The following is a 23135-nucleotide window of genomic DNA, read 5'->3' on the forward strand; positions in this document are numbered from 1 at the left end:
GGATTATATCTTGGTGACGTCCCAATTCAGAGCAATTTATTTATAACAAAGCAGGATGCACATTTCTACAAGAAACAGCCTTGGTAGCCTCCATCTAGTCCTGAGCTGCAGCGTGTGAGTTAATCTTACAAAATCCATCCTTCAAGACTTCCATTCACTATAGGTCAGTGTCCAGGATTGTGATAATTGGATCAGCAGACCTTAGGAGGTCCGTTAAAATAGAATTAGCATTGGCAGCAGGTGCTACTATAACCGTGTTTCCTTCAGTCTGGAAAATGAACTGGGGCACCAGCCATGTACACTCCAGTTTCTGGTCAAAGTCGTTTTGGGAAGCGGTTGGACAAATGTAGGAAGAACAGAACCATTTTCTGCATTTCAGGGCTTTGTCAACATCCTCCCAGACCATGCGGCTTATCCACATAAAACTTGTGGATGCTTTACAGCACATTCCACATGGCAGAACCTTGCCTGCCATACCATTTCCAATTTTATTTGTAAGTTTATTGCACTTAGTTACCAATGGAAAAGTACCTGAAAGTCTCTCCATCAGATGCTGGTTGGCTACATAGCCTGTTATGAACGTTGCTCCATGCTGCCCTAGGGCATCAAGATTGCACCTTATAAAATGCCCCATATATATTTTACAACCCACACATGCACCATTTTTGTTTTATTATTTATTTGTGGTGAAGGAATACCTAGGCTCATTTTAGAATGATGCAATCGCTTTTCAGTAGCGATTACTCAAACATCGGCAGATCATTCCTCCATGGGAGAGGGTGATTGGTTGCAGCAACATAGTTGTAGGCTTCTAGACAGGAAAACGTCAGGTGGGGGGGGGGGGTGTATCTAGCAGGTATGAATACCGACCATGTGATCTGCTATTTAGTACTGCTGCTGAAGGAAATAAGGGGTAATGGCTCGTGAGAGGTGAAGCCTTGACTAAGGAATGATGCCCTCCTCAATAGTAATAAGGAGCATATTATACTCCGCACTTCTGCATATATTGTTTGTCATGGCATTTTCTTTTATTTGTGTTAACAAAAGCTAATACTCAAAAAACCAAGATGCAAAGCTTTAAATTTGTGCGGCAAGGAATTACCCAAAACCCTCCTCCTCCCTCCCCCCTCCCCCAAAAAAAAAAACCACACACAGAAAACCAGACACAAAGAGACCTCTTATTAGGAGAGGTGTTTCCAGGTGTAAAGTAAATATTGCATGTATGTAATTTATAAGGCAGTAAAAAGTTTCCTGGTGCGAACTTTGCTGTACTGTCGCGATAAACTCATCTTTGACCTATACACTGTAGTAATAAGTGTATTCATGCAGTAGTTCCAAATCGCACGTGTTATTAGGCCACAATTATTTTCACTGCCACGGCACAAATATAGTTACATATGCCATGTCAGTGAAAGAAAGTCAATTAAAATCACATTTGGAGCAAGCGCCAGAATAAGTGAATTCAAATATTTATTACTACATTACAAATGTCAAATTCCAACGCAATTACAATGTGCTTGATCAACCTTGACTTATCACAGCTTATTCACAGCTTTGCTCGTTAAAATAATTTTAGTGGCGAAAACTGGGCTCAAGCCTCATTTAATGAAATCTTGCTCTGCCTGAATTTAACCCATTGTCTTAGCTTTAGTATATACGTTTCCGCACACCAGGTACACAAAAAAGCACAAACACAGCATGGCACAAATCAAATCTGCCATGAGAAATAAAACTATTAGCGTTCTTAAAAGTTGGCACGGGGCATCATGATCATGGCACATTTGAAACTTGGCCTCTGCAAGTTATGATCTTTACCCACTGCACAGTATTAGGGGACAAAAACTGCCATGCAAATTCGCATGAACCGTTCAAGAACTGGTGAATGAGAAAGCATGTTGTCATTTTTAATAATGACAACACAAAGTTTAATAAAAATGTCCGGAATGGCTCTCAAGGGCTTCTAAACCCATGTAGTATAGGAGAACATGCGTGGCCCATCAAAGTGCCAGCCACAGCACATTGCATAGCAAATGTCAAAGCCGGTTCCTTAGTTTCAGTAGAGATGCGCAAAACTCAATCGCAGAAGGGCTCTGGGCAAACAACGGCTGATCATGCTCAATGAACATGCACCTTTCCAGAAGGACCAGACAGTATGTTTGTTTAAGAGTACCCAGGCCCAAAAGGCATACTTACTGGTTTCCAGCGAAGGACATACTCCTTAATGTGGGACGGCTGAGGTGGGATCCACTGGATAGGATGCGAGTTCGGGTGATTAGCATTCTCTGTGATAATCACCTGGACAGGCCCTGCTCCACCTAAAGAAAAGTAATAGATCAGGGGAGAACTTAATTAAAAGGGAAAACCAATGGAAGAAAGTTGCAAAATTACTCGAACAAGCTCTTCAAATATTGAATCTTCACATGGCTACTGCCACAGAAAACGTGGCTAGCCGCCAGTGCTAAAGAGAAGATGAGGAAGCTGGGCATTCAGATGCAGTGCTCATCTGTGATCTTCAGCATGAACCCACTTAAAAGACTCAGCCACTTATCATGGAGTTTAACAAGTACTGCACAACAATCGATTAAAACACTTAGAATTCCCTTGTTTACCGATAACTTAATATACAGCCAGATCCGAAAAAAAATGCACGAGCAAAGTGAAGTACATTTTATGTATACTAGATTCAGAAGATTCTTCTTTTAAGGAGCAGCAATGGAGCAATTGTAAGCCTCACACACAGGTTGTATCACATTTCATGGAAACACCCCTTTCTCACCAATGATACTACAAAGTTATCACGACAACTTAGTGTTTTGACATAAGCATATTTAAATAAAAAATGTAAATGCAGCACTGCCCCAAAGTTATTGCAGGAAACGCACCAAGAAGTCACACTACATTGTTAGAAATAAATAAAAAAAATATACGCAAATAGTAGAATACGACATTGTTCAAAAACGTCATAAACTGAAGCATTGAAAGTAGTCCTGGACGAAATCTTAACTACAGCAGTGAACGTTTTGCATAACTTAACCAGTGTACTTCACACACACAAAAAAAAATCCCCTGGTGAAATACTCAAGAGAACCGGATTCATACAGAAGTGTCTCACCAAGAGACAGCTGCTCGAACATATCCGACTTACCAGAAGACCACATGTCGATCTTCAGTGTACTCTCACAAAGTTTAAGGAATGTCACAGGAAAAACTTTTTTTTTTTTTTTAAATGCTATTTTGTTGGTCCCCCAACATTTATTCAAGTTAGATTCAGTCCAGCTCCAATCAAATTATTGTTCAAAGTTGTCCTAAAAACGCAAGTTTGTACTATGAGGTCATGTCCATTTTAGTTTAGACACGGATATAAATCAAACGATAGAAACTCAGGAGTAATTTACAAGAAGGTGTTTATAATTTCAAGCAAAACACCCTGATCATTTAATCTGGCTAGGAATCACAAATTTGAACGATAAAACACTTTCGCACATTCCCCAAAGAAACTCAATAGCTTACAAAAAAGAAGCTGAAGTCCACTCCGGTTTCCTTCAATACATTTTAAAAAATTGCGGGCTCTCTTGTTCATCCAAGACAAAAAATAAATACAAAGATAAATAAAGAGTTGGCAAAGTTATCACACACATGAATGAGCAACAATTATTCTACACTGTCAACCTCTCATGGTACAGACGATAAACTAGTTTATCCTAGATCATTTGAGGTGAGCTCGCCATTAGAACTTCATTCCAACATGGTCCAAACCAAGGTTGAGCAACACCTGTAGAGAACTGGACCAAACAGAAAATAGTCCACATTGCTTGCTTTTGTACGGCTCTAGTCAGTGAGAGAAGAGCCCTACTAAGTCAATCATTTAATTCAATGGGCATACGTTTTTGCAGACAAGCTGTGATAGCATCCCTTAATGTGATCAACAGTAGCTATAATGCATGTTTTGTTAAGTTATTGTGTATACCTGGTAAAAAAAAAATTGAAGGCTACATTTAACGACATTTAAAAGGCCAAGGTCACATTAACTTGCACACCAGGTAACAGTGCATTTCTTTTAACAATTGTGCACTTGTATGCAATGATTTCAATTAACTATGCATCAAATAAATGACTCATGTCTTTATTCACAAAGTAACTGATCTCGGCAAAAGGAGCAAACACTTCATGCAGTGTTGGAGACCTTTGGGACTTGGCACAAGAGAGATTGTGTGACCTTCAAGCGTCAATGGACTTTAGTTTGTAGAACGAGAGTTTAGTGAACCTGCATGCTGCAATGTTCACATAAGAGCACCTAGTGTGTTCCACGAAACAAATCAAGCAGTTATGAGCCAGCCAACTGAACTGATGTCAGATGTGGATTTGTTCATTAACAAACAGATGCCAGTATCTCTTCAAATCGGTTCCCAATGCCAGATTGCTGAAGAACTTACAAGTGATCCACCCTTTCCATGGACACTCAACTGTTAATTTGCAATTTAACTAGGTATGTTGTGCCTTCAACTCAACGTGCAACCCCAAGCTCACAACCCGGCCTGGTCACACACTACAAGGTAAATTCTGATGTCCTCAAATACATGATTATTATAATAGACGTTGCCTCTTTACCCTTCTCTGCTCACACTTCAGTATTGCTTTAAATTCTTCTCCAATTACATTTTTTTTTTAATCATTCATTCAACTTGGAAGTCACGCTTTTTTTGTGAAAGCCTGTTAAACCGCAGTACAAATTAATTTCTGCTTTTGTTTTAGAGCCGAATACACCAACCAGTGGGTAATTAAGATCACTCAAAGGCCATGCTAGCACAAATGGCCAAGGCCCTTCAGAACTAGCAGCAAATGACTGGGTGATTAAGATGTCTGGCATGTTAAAGACTGGTCTGCCAGGAAGAAAACTTTGGATAGTGTTGAGATGACTGAAAGAATGTTTTGCAACAATGAGGTGGTTTGATACCAGAGAATGGAGCAAGGCAGGACCTAGTTTATTCCAGTAAGAGTCCCCACACAACCGTAACTGAAGCTCTACGAACTCTAGCCAATCAAGAATTCACATACTTCCATTCTGTATTTGTACTTGCTTTACCCACCCTTCACCGTCAAACGGCTCACTGCCTACCGAGAGAACCACGGTCTCCTGGACTCCTCACAATCTGGCTTCCGGGCCGCCCATGGTACGGAGACTGCAGTCATTGAGATTGACATCAGGCTCACATTAGACAGGGGGAAACCAGCAATTCTGGTTTTCCTTCGCTTGTCTACAGCTTTCGATACCATCTCCCACAGTATTATGAAACATCGACTGTGGGAGGAGGGTGTTAAGAGGGAAGGCCTTGGACTGGTTTGAGAGTTCTGGCGGACCGCTTTACCACCGTTCTTGTAGACTCATTAGTCTCATGCAGTCGTCCAGTGACTCTTGGGGTCCCACAGGGCTCAATTCTCAGCCCCATGCGGTTTAATTTGTATCCAACACCTCTAGCCAGTATCATCAGATGGTACGGTTTTGAAAATGTCTTATGCCCATGATACCCAACTGCTCGTCTCTTGTGGTTCCGATTAAGTCGGCACACTCTTGTTTCAAGAGTTTTATGATCCATATTAACAACTGGATGAGCAGAAATACGTTCCAACTTAATGGCAGCAAAACTGAGATTATTTTAGTTGGTAAAGCAGAGGAATTCAGGAGGCAAGATTGGTGGCCTTCGGAATTAGGCTCATGTCCCTCTCCTAAGTCTGCAGTATGCAACCTTGGAATTGCCATCAACAGTTCTCGGTCGATGAAAACTCATGTTAACCAGGTTTTAGGTGTCTGCTATGGGATTGTGCACAACGTCCGCAAAATCTTTAAATGGCTACCTATTGAAACAAGGAAACCTTTAGTGCAGGGTCTAGCCATCAGCCGTCTTGATTACGGCAATGCCCTGTTCACAGCACTTAATGGCACTATACTCTACTTGTTGGGGGCACTACTACGCTACTCTCTTACTACCGACCAAGATATGATACACGTTGGTTTACTGATCCACCTGTACACCTCTGTAGTGGGATCAATGACTTGTGCTGTCCTATCTTACTTCCTTACCTGATTGTATATGGATTGGTTTTATGTATGTTTTTATTATCCATGTTATTACCATGTTATTGACTATTATACTGTTCCCATTATCTCTGTTGACTCCTACTGCCCCTTCCCTGTCTTTGTGAAGCGCTCTGATATCTGTAAGGATCCTGTTCGTGCTATATAAAACTTTGAATAAATAAATAAATGAAGATCTGCTTTCCAAGCTTCAGAATACTGCGGCCAGACTGGTTCTTAATCTTCCTCCTAGATCCCCTTCAGTTCCAAATCTCAAAACTCATCACTGGCTTACAGTGCGACAAAGAAGTCATTTTAAAATCTTAAGCCTCACACACAAGATAATGTACGACACTGGCCCTAATTACCTAGCAAAACAATTTCCATAACGGTACATACCAAGAAGATCGCTAAGGTCCAGTACTAAATCATATCTTGTTCAGCCTTGCGTTAGTCTGTCCCGTACTGGTGGCCGTTCTTTTTCCTACCTTGCCCCCATGCTATGGAATAAATTGCCATCACACCCCTTATCCATAGTGGACCACAAATGCTTTCGTAAAAAGATTAAAACCTGGCTTTTTCTTAAGTAATCATTCGGTCAGGTTTTAGGTTTGCGGTCTCTTGCTGTTTTTTGCTGCAAGCGCCATGAGACCTTCCGGTGATAAGTGCGCTCTACAAGAATATCGGACATGACATGACACGACCCTTGGGACTAAACTCACCCTGCCCTTTACAACACAACCAACACCAGAGGTCTTCATCTACAAAACCCCAACCATTTGTGGGACTTGTACGAAATGGCCACCTACGAAATGGCCCCCAAAAACTGACAAGTATTCACGTCTGAGGAGAACGTATGGTGCTTATCCAGGTATTTACTGGAGTAAATCACATAAGTAATAAAATCCAAAAGGGAAAGCCACGGAATTTCGTTCTCGGGAAAAGTGCTGAGCATAGAATGCATGTCGGAGACAAAGTAATTTGGCAAACAAAAGTAGCAATTGGTTATACTGTAAAACGTAATAACAGTCCCTTGCCCAAGATAAGCATTTCCTGGATGGTGGAATACAAATAAAACTAATAGCCGATAAAGCGCAGGAAGTGGAATTGATAATATCCTGTGTATAGTCAACCCCCTACATTATATATAAAGATAGTTAACGTGTTTTGCAGACAGCGCAACTGTCAATCAAGACGGGGGGGGGGGGCGGGGGGGGGGAGTAAACTGCATCCCTTCAGCTGTCCAGGGTTGATTAAAGTTCTCCTGTGGCAGCCGGATTAACCCCCGTGGGTCAACAGCCACACTGCAGGGAGACAGATTAGCACTTCAGGCGCTGTTTAACACAGGAAGCCTGGTCGGGGGGCTGGGGGTGATGAGACGATCCAATAAACAGCACTGCCTTCGAATTTGAGGCACCACTAAAACAACGGGGACGGGAAATAAAGGTTCCCTGACAGGAAGGAGAATTTGGGCCCGTCATTTACCACCTGCCGAGGTCAGTGTGTTTATGTGACAGGAGGAGGAGCTTGACGGGGATCAAAAGGACCCCCCTCTGAAGGTACTAATGGAAGGCAATGAAAGAGCCCTTTCGAAGACATCGCACTCAAGTATTGGATTACTTTAGATGGCGGATGGGGGGCGCCTCTGGAAATAGTTTGTGTAGCAGTTACAAACCCATTACTCCCACTGGGACGTTACACGCCTGGGCAAATCAAATCTTGCACGGATATTCAGCACGGTGCACGAACAAGCAGCTTTCCAATACCGGTTTCTTTTCCTCGAATCAAATAACTCTGTAATTCTGGTCCATTATCTAAGCTCAATTCATCATGTGCATAGAAAGTTAAGGCCTAGAAGCGCGCGAGGCGCTATGTGGATTTTAATGGACACAGCACTTACAGCCAAGTGTCGAGTGTCGCAATGCACTCTCCTCCCTTGCAATTTCTTGCCAAGGGACAGGAATATGAAGAAAGAAAAAAATCAAAGTTCCAAGACGTTTAGAATAAAGTGAAAGTGGGAGGCTGTCTTGAGTCGTGTGAAATTGTAGTTGCGTTCAGGCATACTCCTTCAGGCCTGAGTGCTGCTACGAGCAAACCAGCATCACCGAACCACCTCCACAAATGGTAAACGTTCCGTGCATAGACTTCGGTGAGCCCACTCTCTTCAGTTATGCACAGCAAACGTCCTAGACACCCGGAAGTGCTCTGGCACCATCAGGAGGAGCCGCGCGCGATTGAAGAATCCGTCCTTCATTGGGCTAGGTAGAGCTCCACAATGCCCCAACAGTGGATTGCCGCAGCTCGCGGTCCTTTGACGCTGGCCCACCGACAGTGCTAGAGAGGCAGACTGACATCACTGGAATTGGTTTCTGTTGTAGAGAAACAAAGTGTGCCATCTAAAACACTATACAAACAATGAGACCATCCATAATTACAAAAAATAAAATATCTAAAAAATAGTGAGGGGAAAAAAAAAAATTAAACACACCACCTAGAGTTGGCTTTGTCAATGCTTTTTATGCGTTAGTTACGGCTTCATATCTTCCAGCATACAGTGGAGCTCGTTGTAGGTTTGGGAGCGAAGGATAGCAAGTTCAATGTACAGGGTCAAGAAAGGGGATGGAAGTGCATGTATGTGGAGGAGAAAGGACGAAACAGTGGCAGTGTGTGGTTTGTACATGTGCAAGTTGTGAAAGGGTGCTTATAGGTGGGACAGCGGGTGTTAGAGGTATTAACTGGGTGACAAGTCTGTGTGCAACAGTGATGAACACGTGGTGTGGGTATGCAGGTCTGTGGCTGTATATTTGTGGTACTTTAAATAGCACTGCTCCACAACTGTGTGTATAATTTGCATACAGTATTTGTAGTTTAAGAGAAGCATTTCTTTCGTTATTGCCAAAACGTAGATTAAATGTATTGAGGGAGAGCTCTGCATTGCACAGTCCACCTCACAAACAGCTCACTATCTGAGCAAACTCGTACAATGGCCTTTCAGAAGACAACAGCTTCAGAAGCACTGCATGCACAGCTACAGCAAACGGGGCAATTGCTTCTTTTGTGGAACAAAGAAAACGGCAGCCATCTTACACGAATGGGCACCAATTATAAAGTTACGCGGTTTTAGTTTGGGAAAGCATGCAAGGGCACACGAGTCAAGTTTGCACTGGAGTCTAGACTACACCCAAAAAATAAAAACACCTCCACACCGTCATGTGAAGCCATTGAAGGCTAAAAGTCATCCATTCAAAAGAGAATAAGTTGGTAACAAATTATGGCCAATACTAAGCAGCAGGATGAACCAAATCAATATCAAAAAGAGTTGTGGGAGCCACTTCAAGGTAGGGCCAGGCTTGCGTCAAATGCCTGGCTCTGGCTCGAAGTGCTCTTGGAACCACCAGCTGAGTTTGTGGTTCCTTCCTGCCAACCTTGTGCATAAAGATAAAAGCAAAGCATGAACATTGGAGGTAAAAAGGAGAGAATATACCCATTGAGAGCCTTATAGTAAAAAGTGAAACCAGAAAACCGGAGGTTAATCCCAGCTTCCCCACTTAACCAAAACTGATTTTAGGCCCATTTTGTTTCACCAATTCCCTTTTTTCATTACGGCCCGAACATTTACCATGACTTCAAGTCAAACCTGCAGCATGTGAAAGAAATGTGTTTCCCCCCCCCCCTCATTTTGAAGAGATTTTTTTCTAATTGCTTACATGGAAATTTTTCCAGGGTTGGCTCTAGCTTAGCTCTCCGTTATTAATTGGCTGCTAAAAGCGGTTCATAGGAGACATGAAAAGCAGTTCTGAATGTATACAATTGAAGGATGCAACAATTTGAAGCATACACAGTAAAACAGCTAGGCTCCTAAGGATTGGCAATCTCAAAAAGAGTAGGAAGCAAGCAAATGAGGGAAGAAAGGCAATCCCGAGAAACAGGCTGATCCAAAATTCAGTACGAGTACTGTATACAATAGTACTGTTAACAAGAGACATGCTGCCCGAAGAAGAGACCTTTGAAATAAAATTTAAAAAGTCATAATTCTCTCCCTGGCCCACTTCTTGATATATTAAATTGTTAAAATCTGATACACGAAAGGTATATTTTATCTCAACACGATTCGAACGAAAGACCTTAAAATTAAATATGTATTCAGCAGGAGCATTAACCAGATGGGCCGCTTCAGCAAATATTATGAACACAAAGGATTTGAAGCATGGCTCCCACAAAAGGGTGCCCTCCCTACCTCCGCTCCCACCCCACCAACCACCCCTCATGTCTCACCTGGGTAGGTCTGCAGAGGCTGGCAATGCCACTCCCCAATTCCCCGGCCATAGCAGTAGCACTGGTAGCGCACTCCTTGGACATTCTTCTCCCAAGAGTCGCCAATTTGGTAGAACTGGCGAGTTTCAGAATCTTGGCACTGGTCTAAAAGAAGGTGCATGAATTAACAAACGTTATCGTTATTCACATTCAAGGAGTAGATGCGAATTAGGAACAGGTGTGGCTGATAATTAGTTGAGGAGTGTACTCTAGCACAGATCTATGGATCTATGGAGACTACCTCTGCTCAGAGCAGGCCCCAAACCAACCAATGTGGCTTTGGTACATGGCATTATTGTTTCACCAAGATGGAAAGATCTCGAATTTAGCCTTGCCCTAGTTTCCCTCTTATGTAATGCACAAGGAAATTATGTTAAAGTTATAAAAGCGTTCCATACACTCTAGGATGCAAGCCTTCAGGTCAGAACATTTGTAAAGTGGTAGTCATCCTACCTGGAGGAAACAAATTCATGCGATTTACACCCCCCCCCCCCCCCGAAATGCGCCCCCCCCCCCCTAAAAAACAAAAACACAGCATTAGATGTCAAAAAGGCCAAGGGAACAGGACTACATGTTTTTATAACATGGATCTCCGAATGTAACCAACTTCGGGAGATGAACAAAGCAGATTACGGTCTCTTGAATGATTACCATCAGTTGGTCAGCCTGGTTGGGAGGGGGCGGGGGTCCGGCAGCAAACAACGCTGCCAGGTTTTCGTGTATCGAAAAAACTGCGCAAATAGAGCAGGACAAACAGATCCCATCTAATCCGCCTTCTGTAGTTATACATTCAAAGAGACACATAGTAAACAGAGATCATCATGCTTGTTAAAGTTCATGTTCAGCGATTGGTGTTTTTGCAACACGATTTTTCTAAAGTTACATTAGAAAACCGCTACCTGCGATTCATTTTTGCACTCGTGCCTTTGTAGGGTGGTTTTAGTTTTTTTTTTCTATTCACGGATGGTTGAGCGGCACCAAACACCGCATTTTTAAAGTCGCTGACCACTGCATTTTTAAAAGTCTAATATGTACAATTTGAATAGCGCTCACCTAGTTTCAGATCAATGGAACACCGAGAAACCAGGGGAAGGGGGTGGTCGAGGCATCTGATAAAGGTCAGCAAACATGGAGGTGTGGAAGGCACATCAATGAGCAGAAGCAAGTCAGAGGCGCAAATGGGTACAGGAAGGTTAAAGGGCAGAGGCTGGTCAGCTTCAGGGTTCATTAGAGCATGGAATTACTGTAAACACTGGCTTCAAAACAGGCCACTTGTGTGCTCGGGCACGAGTGTTATTCTCAGAACCTTAACTAGGTTTTTTTTGGTGCAGATTTATATAGCGCGACCTCGACCGAATGTATTGGAGCGCTTTACATGAACACCGGTTTCGTTACACAAAGACATTCAGGCACGGATAAAATTAGTGCTTTCACTTTATTAGCCTGTTGAATTATACCGATCAACAAAGAAAAAAAAGTATAGAAATGAGTTTACACTTACCAATTGCATCGCACTTCCATCTGCCCCGACCCTGTCCGTAGCACGTGCAGTTCATCATGTGGCCCTCCTCGTGACGCTTTGTGAAGGTGTGGTTGACGTCATAGGTGGTCCCGTCTACGATACACTGATCTGTGGACACAGATAAGACAGTCAGCTAAGGACGTGAACAAACATTGCACACCATACCTCTCTGGAACATCACTCCACTGTTTAGTTCTTGCTGGATGGGGGCGGGTGCAGAACGGAAGTGAAGGGGTGCACTCCAAGGACAGAACTCCTGCAACTCTGTGTCCTCGTGTGATGGGTGCAAGCTGACATGCTTAGCAAAAGTGAACAGTTTCATACGCTGTCCCCACCCCGAAAAGGCAAAGGCTTCTTTATTTTTTGTAGGCGACACCCAACCATAAGTATCAGGGTCACACTGCATGAGAGGTTGAGGATATGCAGTCTCTACCCAGCGTGGAAAGGGTAGCCCCGTCCCTACATTGAAACTCATACAACCTGGAGCTATATTCCCAGGGTAGGCAAAGTAAAAGCAAGCAGACGCCAAAGTAGAGTCAACCTACCACAAAGAGACCACATTGAGTTTAGGAAATGTTAGTTAAAATAAAGCGGATAAGAGCCAGAGAAGGGCCACAGTGGATTACCACGGAGCTGCGAGTAAGCGATGCAGTTCCATTCCCCTCGGCCGTTCCCCACACAGGTGCATCTCATCATGTGCCCCTGGTCATGTTGCTTGTCCCACTGATCGCCAACACGATACATCACCCCTTCGTTGGTGGTGCAAATCTCTTCATGGGCTATAAAGGGGGAAATTATTATTTTAGCTACCAGTCTTTGCAACAGAGTACAGAAACATTATACTCCAAGGGCCCACAGCCCTTTAAGGTCCAACTCAAAGCATGCCCCCTTTTAGGACTCACCTGCCATAGGGCAGAAGCCAAACTTCTGATCCGCATCATAGTTCAGAGTGGTACCGCACCACTTCATACTGTCCCTTCTCCCTTCCGATGTGCAGTCAGTGTAGTTGCGGTTGTTATAAAGGAATGGGAAGTGGCAGAGGGCCCCGTTAGAATTGCCGCCACGGGTCTGGACCAGAACTGTAAAGAATACCACATAAAAGAATGAAGAGTATGGGGTTGGCGATGCAGACTAGAAACATTCACAAAAAACAGTAGATTAGACGTACTCACTTTAGCGCTAATAAGAAATGTCTGCTGCAGTGAACAATTTGAGAAAATGCTTTGAAAATAGTGCGCGACTAAGAAAAAATTAAATGTATGACAAATATTCGTTTGATACAAGATAATGCCTCTAGAATTCAGTTGGAAGTGGAAGGATACACCCACACAGCTAAGATTCTCATGTGTACCAACTCGAGAAATAATTGAGAAGTGTTTTAAGCTAATAACTCGGTGTTTTTGACCCAAAGAAGGAAACTGAAGGCGGATGCACCAAAGCCTTTTGGAGTATGTAGCGAGGAATATATATATTCTCCATGAATAACAAGATGTTTTGGACACATTTCACTAGTACAAATACGAAAGGCTTTAAGCTATATATTTAAATATAAAGTTGCTGAGGGGAGCACAGGGTTATTCAGTACCTGACCGCTACAGCGGTAAACAAGTTTGGTCATTAACCCAATGGCAATTTTTCATAGAATAAAAGTGCAAGTCTCAGTTAAGCCCATACACGCTTACTTACTCTAACCTGCAATCGAGCAGCATTTCCTTTCATCAACCTTCTACGGTTTTGACCAACCACTAGTTAGTGGGGGGGCGAGGCACACAGCAATTGTTAAATTCTTTATTACAGGACCTAAACTTCTATACCAAAAGCCAGATATCAGTGGAACAAACTTCACCTCACACCCAGATTTCAGCATTACCTTACCATTATGCTCTGTGCAGTATGAATACTTCTTGTCCTCTTCAAAGTTTGAAGTTGTGCCACACCAGAGCTTTCCATCCTGGCGACCTTCATTGGTGCAGGAATAGTAAGTCTTGCCTCCATATGTAAACGGTAGGGCACATGGTTCTCCATTGGAATTACCACCATAGGTTTGAGTTGGAGCTGAGAGGAAAATAAATCTAAGTTGAAGGATTCATGCGGTCAGACTTCGCAAGTACAACTGCAAGCTTCACCTCCATAAATGTTTTTTTTTATTACACAAGCAAAGTGGTGATTGGCTCATCACAAATGGCAAGTGATAGATGCAGCCTTATGAACATTATAGGATGCAAAGAGAAATGCAACCTGTGGCAGAGGCCCTACATCTGGACTGTAGGAGCAAGAATCACTTCGTGGCCTACTAGTAGTGCCTGGAAAAGTGAGGGTGTTCTGAATGGCTGCTTGGCTGAAGTTGTGCAGTTTTGGCCACATTGAAACAGTTTGAAAGCATTGCCTAAAGGGACATCAGTATGTATATGTAGTTGCACGGGTGGTCAATTTTTCAGAAATTGAAACAGTGGTCCCAATTATTGTTCCCCAGTAATTATTTCTCAATTTTCAGCAACAGTGTGGTATTGTGCACACGTTTGATTGTCTGTAGACTACTTTACACTCAATTTAGCATCTCCAATGCACTACCCCAGTGGTTCCCAAACTTTTGACTCCTGAGGACCCCCATTGAGTCACCACTGGAAGCCGGGGACCCCCAAGCAATTTGTATGAGTTAAATTTCAAATATTAAAACAGTAATTCGAAAAAAATACACACGTGTGCACACAAAACAAATACTCAAAGTACTTAGGGGCAGATTTACAATAAGTGGCGCATCCATGCATATCAGCAGGGATGCGCCACTTATTGTGCGCCATGCCTCTGCCACCATTGATACGACGCATTTACAATGCTGCGCCTCATGGGGCAAAAAAGCACAGATGCATGACGCATCTGTGCCGTAAAGGTGGCGCATTGCTGGAGTTGCGTCGCAAGCGCGACACAGCTCCAGCAATGCTCTGGGGGGCCGAATCTTGTTAATGCTGCGTCAATCCTTACGCCTGCTTCAAGCAGGCGCATGTTTTGACACAGCATGGCCCCAAAGTGACTGAGTGAAATCTTGTAGATTTCACTCAGCCACTTTTAGGAGGCGTTCCTGTGCCGGAACGCCTCCTTCTGGCGCAGGGCTTTACAACGTGGCGCATCTCCCAGATGCGTCACGTTGTAAATACCCTGCACCCTGGCGCATCTTTTGCGTCACCGCTGCATCACGAAAGTGACGCAACGGTGGCGTAAAAGAGTCGCAAGGGGCTTGCAAATCTGCCCCTAAGGATTTCGGGCCAGATGTACGACCATTTCATTTAGCGCCTCGCAATTGGCGACACATTGCGAGTGGCAAATTGCGAGTCGCTAAATGAAATGTACAACAGTGTGTTTAACACTGTTTCGGATTCCCAATGGGGTCGCAAATTGGGAAGTTCATTAATATTAATGAGCCTCTAGCAATTTGCGAGCATATTGGGAATGGCAGCCCTCCTAGGTATGCAGCCTGCTGGGCTCTGCAGGCCACCATGTCTGGGACTGCTTTTAAATAAAGCAGTTTAAAAAAAATGCAGCCCATTTACCATGCATTTTTAAAAAAAAGAAAATGAAACGTTTTCGTTTCATTTTCTAAGGGCAGGCAGAAGTCCCTGGGACCACTGCCTGCCCTTAACAAATAATTTTGCATGCATTTGCAAAGGGGAAGGGGTCCCCAGGGGACCCCTTCCCATTTGCAAATGCATTACCATCTACTTGAAGTAAGTGGTAATTGCGAGTGTTTTGCGACCGCAAAACATTTGTACATGGTTTTAAGACTCGCTATTTGGAAGGGAATGCCCCTTCCAAATAGCAAGTTGCAAAACCTATTTAGCGAGTCGCAAACAAATTGCGACTCGCGAAATAGGCAATCTACATGGCCCAATACGTTTTTGCATGTGAAAGCGGGTTCACAAACCTGTTCATATAAAAACGGATCATACGTCTGGCCCTTAGTATTTTATATTGAAGTAATAGCCCCTCTGTCACATTCATTTAATTTGTTTTATAGCATCTCTCATACCATTGTAGGATGTCAGAGCACTTTACATCACACACATATAGAGACATTGAATCGTACATGTAAATCAGTGTCTATATAAAATGTTTAAAGAGTGCTTGGTCTGGAAAAGCACAAACTCAGGATTCAGAACATAACACAGTGGCCAGCACTGACTTTAACATTAAAAATGTATTTCCACCCAAATAAATCTTTTTAGCAGCATCAGGATAATGAATAACTGGGAAAAACAAAAGTTACTAACTGGTACCATGCAGTTTGCAAGCAGCTCTTAGATGACAGTTTATAGGTCCCTCTGCTACATTGCGATTGTCACTATGAAGTGCACAGTCACAAAAGGATCTGTGACAAAAGCAGTAACCACAAACCTATGCACATAAAATGCTGCTTTTTAAAATGCATGTTACACGTTCTTTTCAGTAGGCACATTTACCCTCTGTGCTACATTAGTTAAGTCAAAGCTGCCACTGAACAAAACTCTCCTCTCGCTCCAGCAGGTACATTAATCACTGGCTTTATCTTGACACTTTTATTGCTGCTGGAAAGCTGCTAATTATACAAGAAACTTTTCTGTGCTTTCAAAACTGTTGCCTGCGGACCCCCTGGGAATGTGTCACGGACCCCTGGGGGTCCGCGGACCACAGTTTGGGAAACACTGCACTACCCTATTTCTCAAATAACTTTCAATAGACCCTCTACTTCCACTCGGACTCATCCTAATACTACGATTCCCCCCCCAAAAAAACACTTCTAGAATCTTCCCTCCTATACCCCTCCATGCATATGCTCAAACATCTTACTATTCAGATCACCTAAATAAGCCCATCTAAAACTCTCGCCTCATGTATCCCTCAAAACCTCATCTTTCCCCCTAATCCACTTTGAGACCCACCCCCCTTCCATCTCTCCTTTACTCCTCCCAAACCTTCTACTGCTATGAACTCCAAAACAAGGGGTGGAGGGGCGGGAACTTTCTAGACCATTCCCTCTTCCATTTCCCCACTATCCTTTTCAATCCAAATACGACTCGCATGTCCACCCTTCAAATGCATTTAATATTTATCTATACTAATTCACCACTAATCTTTTTTGGATTCCAGAGTAGTGTGCTACTCTCCAGAAAACGCTTAGACGCCTCGTCAGGGCTAGTAAGTGCTATATAAATGCAATTACAATACATAATTTGAGCAGGAGCATTTAAGGAAGAGTACAAGATAGAACGGATACCACAGAGTGTAGACATGCACCACTTCCCTAAAGAGATGCTAAAACTTACTGATTTCTTTGCAGCTGACACCATTCCCCAGGCAAGTGCACAGCATCTGTTTGCTGCCTTGGGTCTTTATCCACTGCATACCGATAGAGTACAGCATGCCGTTGTCAGTGGCACAGTGACCATAGGGCTCCAACTGGGTGTCTGGCTGGTAGATTGCAGTCCGTACTTCAGTGAACGTATTTGAGACTGAGCCTGGTGGGAAGGTGAACACAGGTAATTAAACGCACCATACATTTTTATATCTGCTTAACAAAAACAAGAGCATTTTCAGAATAAAATAAAGGCACCAACAGGTCGCTTTGTAGAAAACAGCAAATTCCATCTAGTAAGAAAGAACAGCAAGTAAACATCTTACTCGTAGCATTTAATCATGGAATCAGAAGACCATAACAGGTCAAGTAAAGCAGAACATACATATCAAAATGAATAAAGTCACAGAAAAGGTAGTTATCAATAACTAAATAGATGCCTCTTGCGGGATTTTAACTGCGGTCTCATTGACTAAAAACAACCCCAACCTGCCCGCCCCCCCAAAAAAAGCCACATAATTTCAAAGAAAGTTGAAAGGGAAACTATACATTTGTAATATACGGATTTAATGGCCACAGCAAATATGGAAAAGTCCCTACAAAGAGATTTGGCTCAGATCACCTTCCCCTGTCTCACTGCCTGCTCCCCTGCAACTCCCCACTCCTGTGGGAGACAGCCCTTACCAGTGCCAGAAGCCTGGAGGGAGGCATGCCTTTCACACTTCCACTCTCCTCGGCCATTCCCTGTACAGATACACTGGAGCAGATTCCCTCGGGCATCGGTTTTGCTCCAGGTGTCACCAATCCTGTATGAAGTCCTTGTATCCTGGTCATTACACCGGTCTGTAAAGTAGAAGATACTACGCATAAAACACAAATACAGGATCAAGAGGCTGTTCAAAGTATCCAGTCGAAACAAATAAAAGTCAACAAACCCTTTAAAATAAAATATGGCAACAAGACATCTCATCAAGTGTGATGTGCAAACAATAAGCTAAAAAAAGAGTGGTAGGAATTTCTCAGTGACTGCTTTATCTCAAGATAAACACTACACACTCCAGAGTAGGATCATAAATAGCAGTGTTCAGTGCTAACCAGGCTTGGGGGGTGGAGGGGGGGGGGGGGGAAGAAGAGATTAACCATGGTCATCTTGAATTATTACAAAACCAGGTTTTGTACTCCGTCGTCAGAAGCTTGTTTGGTTAGTATCTCATTTGTGCCACCTTATTACAGGCAACTATTTATAGCTATTGAAGTCCAATGGCCACTCAACCAGAATCAAAGCTTCCAGTTCTAAGATAAGTTTACACAACATGTGGGCTACGGGCAGTCTGGACCTCAGGCCTCTGATGTACTTACATCCAAGGGATTTTTCAAGTTTGTGGGATGAACAGGTCCATTTTAAAAGCCTATTGTACATAAATACCACCCCTTTTACAGTTGTGTGCACAGCCTTCAACCTCTAGACTTTACAGCCTTCTTGATAAGACAGACAATGAGCACACACATTATGGGCAATCACCACAATTTGAGGAACCACTACCGAGCCCCCCCCCCCCCCAATAGTCAGCACTGATCACCTTAGAAAGAAAGTCAGATTTTTAAAAGGTAGGATGCTACTGTGTTGCTAAGATGCTGCTTCACTTGGAGAGGCCAACTACAACAACAAGAAGCCCAGTACCACACCCAAATCCTTCCTCAAACATTCAGAAAGAGCAATCAATATTTCAATTGCTAACTTAGGTAATATCAGGCAGACTCCATATGTCCATAGCAGTGAAGCAAAACACAATTAGGTCTTTGGACCCAGGACAATTGCAAGTTTTCAACTTTGCCTTTTTAACTAAATAAAAAATAGATTGTGACATGTATATTCGAAAAGGAGGTTTTATTGAGGTGGATTTGTTTTTACAGTACTCCATGCCAAAAATATAGAGTATAGGTTGATCTAAGAATGTTATTCTTGGAGAGCACATAGGCAAGGGAACCTCCACTTGCTGAAAATACAGCCTCTGAACGTGCTATCCACATACTTCGAGATGTGCAGGTGATGCGTCCACTTCCCTCGCCCAGACAGGTGCAGTCTACCATCATCCAGCCCTGGTAAGGCTTCTCCCACGTCTCGCCTACCACATAGGATGAACCAGCTGTGTTGTCGTAGCACCTCTCAGCTAGAAGGTATTAGAAAACAGGAAATTAGATTTCTTAGTACCATAAGATTCAGTAAAATCACTTTTGCACTTCATGGTCTAAAACAAACTGCTCCCATGCCAATTCCCTGCAGAGTATCTGAGCATTTCTAAAGCTTAAGACTATTCCCCCAACCCAAAATAAATTTAAAAAGTGTAAAGCGTCGGACGAGAGCAGAAAGTAAACAAATACGTAATATGAAATATCACCAATAACAAATGCTGTAAATGCTTTGGAGTACGCCAGACTTTGCAAACTACATACAGTTGGAAACATATTTCAAATAGTAATTTAGACAGAGATTAGGAGTTCTTTCGACTTTAGTCGAAACAAGTGTGAAAACCGTAGGTCATCACCTCAAAAGATTAGTACCACAATTGATCATCCTAAAAAAATCGTGGCTTTACATTCAAAGTAGTACAAAGATTCTGGACATGCTCACACACATGTAAAGACTGGGTGAATAATAACAGTTATTTTGCCCCTTTAATGAGGAGCCCTGTGATTATTAAAGTGGTTATGTAGAATGCACGCATCAAGTACGGCTGGGGAAAGTTTGAGCAGTGCCTAGCAGATGTGGAGGTTCGAGGTCAACTACACTGGTCTGCCATTTTAAGACTAGATGTGCACACATTTTCCATTTTCTTACCATGGCACAATTCACTTACCTACAGGTTTACAGGTCCATTCTCCTTTGCCATTGCCTAGGCACACACACTCCAGCATGTAGCCCCCAGTCTCATGAGGCCTTCTCCAGGTATCGCCAATTTTATAAGACTGGCCCCCTTCATGGCAGCGATCTAGGGAGGTGAAGAGGTAGACAGACAATCTGGTTCACCGTTTCAAAAACAATAGTGAAGGTTTCACAGTAGGACAATTCACACATTCCTGCTTTTGAGAGTCTCAAACAGACCAAATTCAGTCTAAATGAACGTCAAACTCTAGCCATTGTGCTTTCGGAGCAAGGTTTGCGCCTGGCCGAGAGGAGTACAGTTTAAGGGATGCTATCTTTAGAGTCCTTCGGCCTGAAACTTCATGTAGCTTAACCATCTCTTTATTTGGTGAACATCTTTCAGTTCATTGTTTGGTCTGTTTTATTAACGTTTATACTCCGACATAATCTACTTTACTCTTTTGTTTTCCAATTTCTTCTCGGTAGTAGTTTTCATATTTAACTTGATGGTTGTAATTTAGAGTACTGTCACCTGGCCGGGTTCACTAAAACTACATAAATAAAAGTTGACATTTATGGAGAACTGAACACTAATTTGCAGGCCATTGTGGGTGCTTTCATCCTGGTGTGAAAAATGGCAAGAGCGAGGTGTAGTGTGTGGAGTAGACAAGAGCAAGTTTTTTAACCCAATGTTCAGTAGAAACGATTCACACAAAGCACAGCCTCCATTTCTAGACCTTTGGTAGTTTTAAACCAGACATGCAGAGGCTGAGGATATGGATATACTACCTCAGAAATGAGACTTAGCTGCTGCGTTTGCAAGCAGAAGCTCGGAATCAAGTCAATCTTAATGAATGGTTACCATCTATGGCAACATATACTAAATGTACCCAAAAATATTCCATGATTGGCCCTACTAAGCTAAGTTTCTGGCTCGAGGTGATGCCTCGAGAACACCACCTGAATATTTAGGTGGTGGGATTGTCTCTACTAAGGAGAATGCATTCTTCACCCTTTTTAGGCCCTACACACTTGTTTTAGAGGCTTTCACTTTGAAACCAGTCAGCAATACAGCTTAATAAGTAATCGTATCACAGAAAGACAGGAAGAGACTGCAAATGTCTGCATTGCTTCATGCTAACAGTAAGTAATGGAACAGATTAAGTGCTTCCTCCTTTTGAAATTCGCAGCACTTCGACCAATCAATACATCTACTCTTCACACTCTTACAACATAGTCGTTCCTCACAAAATGCTACAATGACAGCCTAGTTACAAACGTTGGGTCCAATTTGCTGGAGGTGCGAGCAAGTCCTGGAAGAACTCAGATGATACTCTGGCAGTGCTAAGCGATACAAACAGGGTAACAGAGGGAGGAACCAGGGGTACATACTTGCAATTGTGCAGCTGATCCGACCTCGCCCTGCCCCAATGCAGGTACAGTCCCAGATCATGCTGTCCTTGGGGCGTTCATAAGTATCTCCTACCCGGTAATTCAGTCCAGTGTATTTGTCAAAGCAAGTCTCTTCAGCTGGAAGGAGAAACAAACCATACTTTATTTCAATTAATCAGTATCATAAAAACTTAAATTTACCCCGATCGGGGCTGAGCAGGGTCTGGTGGTTTAGCGGACTAATGAGTCCACTGTAGGGGCCGGTGTTCGACTTAATGGTCACAGGTTAAAATCCTGGCTGGTTCTCAGCATTTCATCCTCCTAAGGTTGATAAGATGTGTACAGTTGCGTAACAAATATCTGATATTATGTGCCAAGATGCCCACGCGTGAACAGGAGATATAATTACAGAGGTTATGTTTTGCTTATGCCTCCCACCCTACCCGTAGTGTGTCTAGCACATTTTATCGTCATACATCTAGTACAATTTAATCAGACTTCAATAACCATGGGGATTTTCAAACAAAAGCAAAAGGGTGTGGCCTACAAACTATGCAACAGAAGAAATATAAAAAATGATGAATATATAGCTTAACAGACCAAATAAGGAACAAACCGTGCCCATAAAACATTTACACCAACACTGGCCTTGAATTGAAAGAATAAGTTAGACTTGTGACCTAACTTATACAGTGTGGTTACAGTAATTGGCGCAGGAAAATGGGCCTGGGCAACCGGGCCATACCTTGGTCCCCTGGCGCAGCCAACCCACACCATTAACCAGTCTATACCGGCTCGCACCGGTCTCCAGGACCTGCGAGGTGATGGTTGCGGCCCCTTTGTCCAGTTCTTTTGGTGGACACCTGCTTCAGACCATACTCTAGTTCACTCACCCACAAAGGAGTGAAAATCTCCTAGTCTAGGGAAAATTGGTCACCCCTCATGAGGCTAAGTTAAGATTGAAAAGTGTGTGCCCAGAGTCAACCTTGGAAATTCCACTGGCAAAACCATTCCGCAGTTAATTGCCAAATTAGCCTTCCCTCAATGGCAGAGAGAGATTGGTGTAAAACCTGCCTGAAAGCTCAAATGCTGAGAACTTTCAATGCAGTAGCTACGCACATTTGCAACAAATGCAAATCCATAAGGCAGTCTTTTCAGGTCAATTAGCAAGGATATTTTACTTAGAACATTAAGCAGCTTCCACATTGGGCACAAGATTTTATTTTATTTTTAAAGAAAAAAAAAAACCTAACTTTTAATTTTGGTCAGGAATTTACTGCTACAAACTTCTGAACCCTTCCTGTTCCACAGAAGGGCACACCCCATCTCGCCACAACAAACCAAACCTTGACTCATGAACCATTTGCCACCCACTACTCCTAGAAAACTGCTTATTCTGGTTATTCAATTTTGACTGACAAAACCCCTCCATCTTAATACTGATCGGCCAGCCAGGTAATACGATTATTCAGTTCTCTAAGACTCATCACCACTGCTGAAACTGCCCAGAAACTGTTCACCTCATTTAACAGACCACTATGTGACCCTCTCCCAGTAATGTCCAGCATAATACAGAGCACCTTACACCTCAGGGACCTTCGAGACATTGCTCCTCACCCCCTCAGCCTTCTCCACTGTACCTCAA

The 23135-nt window shown here is 43.0% G+C and overlaps 1 protein-coding gene across 6 annotated transcripts in view; it reads right to left on the minus strand.

The window, feature by feature from the left end:
- FN1 (fibronectin 1) overlaps positions 1-23135 on the minus strand; it is a 150554-nt gene that overhangs the window by 93106 nt on the left and 34313 nt on the right. For all 6 annotated transcript variants that reach the window (XM_078681304.1, XM_078681302.1, XM_078681301.1 and 3 more), the window contains exons 3-13: positions 21491-21628; positions 20094-20225; positions 19269-19406; positions 17920-18078; positions 17207-17398; positions 13785-13964; positions 12812-12988; positions 12536-12688; positions 11889-12017; positions 10349-10492; positions 2194-2315 (exon numbers count right to left, since the gene is read on the minus strand). In XM_078681304.1, coding sequence (XP_078537430.1) covers positions 2194-2315; positions 10349-10492; positions 11889-12017; positions 12536-12688; positions 12812-12988; positions 13785-13964; positions 17207-17398; positions 17920-18078; positions 19269-19406; positions 20094-20225; positions 21491-21628 — 1664 coding nt within the window. The remainder of the gene's footprint in view (positions 1-2193; positions 2316-10348; positions 10493-11888; positions 12018-12535; positions 12689-12811; positions 12989-13784; positions 13965-17206; positions 17399-17919; positions 18079-19268; positions 19407-20093; positions 20226-21490; positions 21629-23135) is intronic.

Source organism: Lissotriton helveticus, chromosome 3_1, assembly GCF_964261635.1.
Source record: "Lissotriton helveticus chromosome 3_1, aLisHel1.1, whole genome shotgun sequence".
NCBI lineage: Eukaryota > Metazoa > Chordata > Amphibia > Caudata > Salamandridae > Lissotriton > Lissotriton helveticus.